This window comes from Pteropus alecto, unplaced genomic scaffold (genome assembly GCF_000325575.1).
Source record: "Pteropus alecto unplaced genomic scaffold, ASM32557v1 scaffold166, whole genome shotgun sequence".
Classification (NCBI taxonomy): Eukaryota; Metazoa; Chordata; class Mammalia; order Chiroptera; family Pteropodidae; genus Pteropus; species Pteropus alecto.
In genome coordinates, this window is record NW_006439757.1 from 1,501,323 (window position 1) to 1,509,259 (window position 7,937).

The following is a 7,937-nucleotide window of genomic DNA, read 5'->3' on the forward strand; positions in this document are numbered from 1 at the left end:
TGAAGAACCTGAAGATCCCAGCAACAGGTCTTTTTTTTCTGAAATCATCTCCTCTATTTCCGATGTAAAATTCAGCCATAGTGGTCGATATATGATGACTAGAGACTATTTGTCAGTCAAAATTTGGGACTTAAATATGGAAAACAGGCCTGTCGAAACATACCAGGTATTTGCAGTTTTATCTTTCAGTGATCATATACCCTACTTACTTTCAAGTGTTTATAGAGAAGAATTTTGTATAATGTGTTAATCCTTCTACGGTGTTTTTTCACCATTAGGCTTTTTTCTGCAGAGGTCCATGAGTGTGTTGCTTTTCCCTATGTTAAATGTATATATACTTTTATAGGCTGTGTTGTCTATTCAGTTTTGCAGTTAAAGTGTGATTTTGCTTCAATATCACAATTTGGTTCAATATTGACAACTTATTTCCCCTGCTGCTTATCTACATTTAAGTTGAGGAAGGAAGCACACCCTCTATTAAGGTCTGGAGAGAGAAAAGGATTGGGGAGAGTGGCCAGTCCTAGTCGAGTTGTGCTGGTCAGAATATGTGTAGTAGTAGTCGAACTAGAGCCTAACTTTAGCATGCCAAGTTAAAGGCACTCTGCCTTTTGTCTGAAGACTCTTGTCTAAAGCTAAAGGAAAGGGGCTTGAAAGCACAGCACGTTGGGCTTTAGAGTTGCCTCTCCTAGGATGTCAGTTCTGAATTCTCTCCTTGTCAGCCAACCGCTACCATTGATCCCTAACTTCCTCTTCTAGAGAAGAAATGAAGATGCACACAGTTGGGAACAGGTGAGGGTGGCAGAAACTTGTGTTAGGCCCTAGGTTGTTACAGAGTAGAAAACACTTCAGAATTGATAAATGGTACCTTCTTTATGTTGTGTGTTCTCAATAAAATTAGAATGGTATTTCTCAAACTTTTCAATCCATTTTAACAAACATAAAACCACTTAAGATTCCCCTCAGTGGTGTCTGAAATTTTTAAAGCAAAAGCAAAGAATGCAATACTACTGTCTTCAAATTACATTTATATATAACTGCCAAGATTCTCATTTGTCTCCTAGTGATCCTCACCACCACCAGCACCCCACTACCATTGAGAATAATTGATTTGAACTTTAACTTCATTCCCTTAAATTGTTTGATGAGGAACTTTGTACATGCATTCTAAAACTTTGCTGAATTGTTACGATTTACCTAATGTTGCCTGATTGGCAGTTTTTCTGCCTATGCTAAATTAGATTAGTGATTGAGAATAGAGTCACATCATACTCAAATGTAGCATATGCACATTCAGGTATTCTTGTTGCATTTGTATAGGCATCTCGCTAAGCTGTGTGTGATTGAAGGGTAATTTCGATCTTACTGATGTTTTGCCTTACATGCTCGCTTTTAATCGTAACCCTGCATGAGTTGCGCTTCCTTTGTGTTAACAAATTTTCACTTGATGTCACATAGACATGGCCTGAATCATTCCACTAAAACTTGAAATGGACACTTAAAGTGACTTTAGGTTGTTTCATAAAGAATAGAGAAGTCTAAGCATTTAGAAAGTAACTACTCTTTTCTATCACTTCTTTCGAAAGTTCTCTGCAAGTGAAAATGGATAGTGAAACTCCTTTTTTTCCATCTAATCACAAGAAATACTTTGAAATTTTAAAAAATGAAATGTACCATTTCTTAGGATACGTTTTAAATGACAGATTTATTTTTTAGTTTATCCCTTTGTGAACTAGTGAGTAAATGTAGAATTATATTTCAAAAAAACAGAGGTACATTTTCATTAGTTTTTGATATTGTGTAAGTGATATCAAGTGATATCAAATTTTTTAGTGATGCATAATTTATCACCAGGCCAGGGCTCCAGTTATTTGCCCAGAAAATGGTATTTAAAAAGAAGTAAAACACAGTATTGAGTGTTTTTTAGCAGCAATTTATGGACTGAAAGCCAAGTGTTAGCATATTTAAATATTGTTATAATATTCTTTAGTCTCTTCTCTGTGACATTTTCAACATTTTCTGGCCTAAAAATTTTAGTCAAACTTAAAGAGAGTACATGTGCCATGCCCAGAAGGGTACTTTTTTTGGTCGTGCAATAGGAAAAATGTGTGTTCACAGAAGGGAGACTCATGTCTATACACACCTTTTCTTTAAAAATACAGACTTGTTAATCATCAGTTTCCTAATTTTAATTGGTAGGTCTTGAGATGTAAACTAAGAATATACTTATGTTTTTCCCCAGGTGCACGAATACCTCAGAAGTAAACTTTGTTCACTGTATGAAAATGACTGCATATTTGACAAATTTGAATGTTGTTGGAATGGATCTGATAGGTAATTGATTTTAATTTGAACTTCTCATTCAAATGTAATTTTGTTAGAGTAAAGAAATTTACTGTTTTATCACTCCTGGTATGTTTGCTATATATTCACTAAAAATATGGCAGACTTCTTTTAGACTGACATAAATTATAAATCCTAACTTCATACCCCCTAACCCCCGTGATTTTCTTGAAATAAATATAGTAATCTTATAGCAATAGTGGCATATAAAAAAAAAATTAAACATTGTGTTTCATTAGTATTAAAATACACAAAAAGCTCTAGACATCACAAATTATGATTTAAATATCTTTAAATTTTTCTCTTTTGTGAACCAGATCAATCATGTTTGACATGCCAACAGAAGTTATTTCTCTTAACATTTAAATTTTTTAAAAAATTATCTCAAACTTAGAGAAAATTTACAAGAGTAATACAACTCTTATTTAGCCTCAGCTCATGTTCTTCTTGTTGCTGTTTGCTGTGTCAGTCTTTCCTGTTTATTTTTACATTTACACACATACACACACACACACAGACACACACACACGAACAAGTTGAGAGTAAACTCCAAACTTGATGTCCCCATTACCCCTAAATTCTTTAATGAGTATTCCTAAAAGACACTCTTCCTACCTAACTCTAGAGCAGAAAAATTCCCATCGATGCACTACTTGCATCTGACCCACAGATCCCATTAAAATTGCACCAGTTCTGACATTTAGTTATATTTCGTTAGTCTCCATTAATCTAGAACATTTCTTCATTCTTTCCTTTTTTGTGACCTTAGCGTTTTTGAAAAACACAGGCCAGTTATTTTACAGAAAATTTCTTAATTTGAGTGTTCGCTAATGTGTCCTCATGATTAGATTCAGGTTACACATTTTTGACAGGAATACCACAGAAATGCTGACATAACAAAACCTTTTAAAATTCACAAATAGCCATAGATTAGGTGTCTTTATTTATTAAAACCTCAGAAATTCAGAAAACATGGGGATGCCAGTCTGAATTACATAAATCATTTAAAAAGAAATACAGTTTTATTACCTACAGGTACATGCACGAACTTGAGTTTAAAATGTCAGTTGTTTTGGAGTGAGTTGATATTACTAAATAGCTGATAATCATTTGTGTTTAATAAATGACCTGTATAATGTATAATATTTGTAATAGAGTTGTTTTCACACATTAAAGTTTCATAGTATCCTATAATCTTATTTACAATAATAATTTAAAATATTGTGAGAAAGATGTAGTAAGTAGTAATAGCACCAGACCCTTTCTAAATTATTAATGGTTGTGAAGCTTTGTTTATCGAGATGTTTAGTAAATGTTGAGCAGTGATGGATAGCAAGTGGGCCTGACAGATGTGTCTTGGGCAGGTTAAGAATTTGGCACCCCTTTAAACTGATACTATTAAAAATATTTGTCAAAAAAATTCTGCTCAAATTTAGTGTTACAGATAAAATGATTTTCAGTTCACAAAAAAATGTATATGCTACTTTTTAATATTCAGAAGCAGATTTGCTATAAATATAAGATGTGATTATCCAAACCAAACAGTGTCCTGAGAACACATAGCTTATAATTTAAATCATAAAGCAAGCCTTGGTTTCTTATGAACCATATATCCCATGCTTTGTTGTTGTTGGTTCTGTTTGTTTGTTTTGGTTTTAGAGCTTGTGAATCCCACAGTTGGTTGATATTTCTAGAAGATGTCTGGTCTAGTTGATCGCATAGTCTGTAGTTGCACAAATTTTGAACAAAGACAATTCAGTACTATTAAGAAGCTTTATTTGAGGCTGCTTTCAACTTTGGTGATACTTTCGGTAGTCATGAAAGGAGTCATTAATAGAAAATCAAGTTAACTACTACCATATTTATGGGTTGTTGGCACCAGCCCTCACCCTAAATTCTAATCTGCATGAAGTAGCTGTTTCTGGTAGATTACGAGGCTAGATTCCATCATTGAATCATTTTACTAAAAACAAGCCCTTATCCACTTATTTGACTGAATGCTCTGTCTACTTTCACAGTGTTGTCATGACTGGATCTTACAATAATTTCTTCAGGATGTTTGACAGGAACACAAAGCGAGACATAACCCTAGAAGCATCACGGGAAAACAATAAACCTCGCACAGTTCTGAAGCCACGCAAAGTGTGTGCAAGTGGCAAGAGAAAGAAAGATGAAATAAGTGTTGACAGCCTAGACTTCAACAAGAAAATACTTCATACCGCCTGGCACCCCAAGGAAAATATCATTGCTGTAGCTACTACAAACAATCTGTATATATTTCAAGACAAAGTGAATTAGGGTTGGCATTCCTAGCAGAAGAGCCCACTTCCTGCTTAGTTGAGATAGTTGAATCTAGCATTCGTACCTAAAAAAGAGAGAGGTCCATTGTGGTGCCCCTTTCCAGTGTTTGACAATGTGCCATTCGACAACACATTTTTTATAGCTACATGGAGAAAGCTCTGTGGATTCATCACTTGGTGTTCTCCATGTCTGCTAGCCATTTAGGTAAGGGTAGGGCACTTTTAATTTAAATGACTTCTTGCACCATCTTGCCTAATGGACTAGATTGGACTGTATCAACATTGATTTACTCCACTTTTTATGCCTTCCATTGTGATGACGTCAAACACAGTGAAAGCCTTCAGTCATGCTTATGGGATTTAATTGTGTATCCTCATTACTGTATCATTTGTGGGGTACACCCCTTCCCCTTTTTTAAATTAAATACAGCTCATTCTTACTGTGGCTTGTAGCATTCCTCCTCTTCTGGCCTCCTGGACTCTTCCCCTTCATTTCTCTTACCCTTGCCCCCTCCACCCAGTCTTGGTGGTGGTATATTAAAAAAGGAAAGAACGAAAGCACACAAAATGAGTCAGTTTGGGGTCAGTGGTAAAGGGGGTATGTGTTGCGAACAAATGTTTTAATAACAGTTGGCTGTAATCACTCCTTGCCGTGTCTGGCACTGAAAATAAGGAAAAAAAAACTACTACTGAATAAAAGTGACAAAGAATGGAGAATCTGGTTTTCTTTTTCTTTTTAATCTACCTCTTAAAGCCAATATTTTGTGTCATAAATTTGGGCGCAGTGAAAGGAAATGAGTTTCCATTGTTTTATTGGTATTTTTGTTAATTATTTTTAACATGTTCTTTGACATGGAGAAGGAGAGGTATTGGTTCTGTATGAACATGTTTTAAATATATATTGGTATTACTGAGGATTTCAAAATCTAAATGCTACTAGAGTTTTTTTTTTTTTTTTTTAACCATAGTTATAAAGGTTTTGGATACATTGTATCTACACTTAACTCATTATCTGTTGATGAAATTGTTGTAAATGGGAACCAAATTTGTAGTTTCATTTTTAAAGACTTTTTACAGTACTTAATTTCATTTACGCCTTACTAAATACTAAGTCAAAGACTTAAACTTTTTTAACAAATTAAAACTTTTTTTGTCATTCAATCATAAAACATAAAAATATCTTCAAGTGATTTACATAGATAAAATTAACACTGCACTAAATATTTTTTTTTGTATTGCTATCAACTCTGAAATGTACTTTGCCATAGATGTTTTTTCTCTATTTTTGGTTTTCCAAAGCTATTAATATTAAAGACAAACTTTAAAGGTACAGTGTTCGAAAAGTGCTTAATGGACTCCAACAGCTGCCTCAAATGAAAATTTAGTGATCTGTATATGACTACATTTCCCTAAGTGATGATATCTTGTCCAAAGATAAAGAGTACCCCTATTTTATATAGGTAGAATGTACCTTTGTCAATCTTGCAGAAGCTTTAATGGAGAACAAATGGACTTTATTTTTAAAAAGATAAATTGAGTAGGCATTTATATTATTAGAGAATGGTAGTATACTTTGCTTGAGCAGTAATATAACAGCCTTGAATTTTAGAGGACTCTGAGTGCTTCTTATGTGTCCACTACCTATTGTTCTTTTCTCATCAGTGAAAAATGATTAAACATTTCAACCGTAAATCCCTCTGCACTTATACAAATATAATGTCTTGTAAGTTAACATTTTTAGCACACAGGAGCAATTTTATGTAATAAAATTACTGTATCTTTTGGACTTAACAAATTTGAATTTGTGTTTAAACACATTGATTATCTGTCTGGTAATTCTTAAAATAATGGCACTTGTACTAATTTATTTGGGGATCTTGGATGCATTCATAATTTGTAATAGTTATTCTTCACACACGGCTTGGAAGTGGGCTAGTCCCTTGCCGCAGGTATCAAACACTGTCTCTGATCAAGTATTTGGCAGAAGACCTTTTTGGGAGTTTGTTTCCCTAAAGTTTGGGTGTAGGTCTCGCTATAATACCACCAAACAGCTCTTGGAAGTTCTTTTTTGATTCATCAGTAGCTATGATGATTCTCGTCCATGACAATAAAGGTTAGTTTTTTATATTTAAGAGAAACATTGCTAAAATTAAAATGCCTCTATAAAGGAATGCTATTATAAATATTGTTAACAATATTCTCAAGTATCAATTTTTAATTTCTTTGGTGTAGCCAACTAAGCCCAGCCACTCATCTTCTATGGTCATGGTTAATCTTTTTATTAATAAAAATTATACTTAGAAGAAACTTAGTCTTGTCAAGTTGCTTGTATTCTCCTGTTGACACAAACATGCATATTCTTTCTGATAACCTTTTTTAAAAAAAATTATGGTAGGAAAAAACTTTAATTCTGTTAATCTCCTTTGATCTTTGGTGGCTGGGCAGTAGTTACTTTATAAATCTCTGTATATAAATATGTGTTTATATGACTACCAGATATTAAGCTTTCTTCTGTGAAGCTGTTAGTCTTGAATAAAAATACACTTTCAAATTAAGTGAGGATTTTTCTAAACCTTAAATGTATTCTGGTTACAGTAATTTCTAAAGAAAACTAGAAGTATGAAAACAGGTTCTTTTAGTGTGTAACAGTATTTATGCAAGTAAAGTGTTTATTCATAGAAAATTATGTGGAAGCTAAAATAGTGCTGATAAAAGTATTTTTAGTGAAATATATAAATATAAACCATTACCTTCTTAGGGAACACTGCTTCAGCGTGTTTTTTTTCCTACAACATATAAATTTGAGTGGAAATGTGCACTCCTAGAAGAACAAAATTAACCACCCCTCCCCACCCCCAGCAAAAAAAAAAGTATGCTAGGGAATCAAGTCAATCTACTTTAGTATTTGAGAGCTTTACTATTTTAGGTTGTCTTATCTTTTCAGATGATTAATAATTCAATGTATGCTTGTGTTTTACCATGGTCAAGAAAGATTTTTACACTCCCTTCCCCCGCCTAAAAAAAAAAATAAAAGCTTTGGAAACTGACCCCACTTTATTTTGTAATTATGAGGTCAAAACATAACTTAGTATTACTCAAATGCTTAGTTAATTTACAGTCTTGGGGTGTTCTTAAATGCTGAAGATACTTTTTAAGTGTAATGGTGAGTTTTGTCTCCTTGACATTTCATTGCGTATTGATACTAGACTTTGTAACCTATACTATCTCTAGGAATTAAGAAACACCCACCTTACAGGCTTAAAGTGAATAATAACACATGAAACGCCCTCCTTAACA

General features: G+C 33.5%; 1 protein-coding gene across 4 annotated transcripts in view; it reads left to right on the top strand.

The window, feature by feature from the left end:
* The window catches only part of PPP2R2A (protein phosphatase 2 regulatory subunit Balpha), a 78,289-nt gene extending 72,932 nt beyond the window's left edge, over nt 1–5,357 (top strand). For all 4 annotated transcript variants that reach the window (XM_006916959.3, XM_025050379.1, XM_025050380.1 and 1 more), the window contains exons 9-11: nt 1–166; nt 2,240–2,331; nt 4,359–5,357. In XM_006916959.3, the coding sequence (XP_006917021.1) occupies nt 1–166; nt 2,240–2,331; nt 4,359–4,638 (538 nt within the window). In that variant the 3' untranslated portion in view covers nt 4,639–5,357. The remainder of the gene's footprint in view (nt 167–2,239; nt 2,332–4,358) is intronic.
* The last annotated feature ends 2,580 nt before the right edge of the window (nt 5,358–7,937 follow it).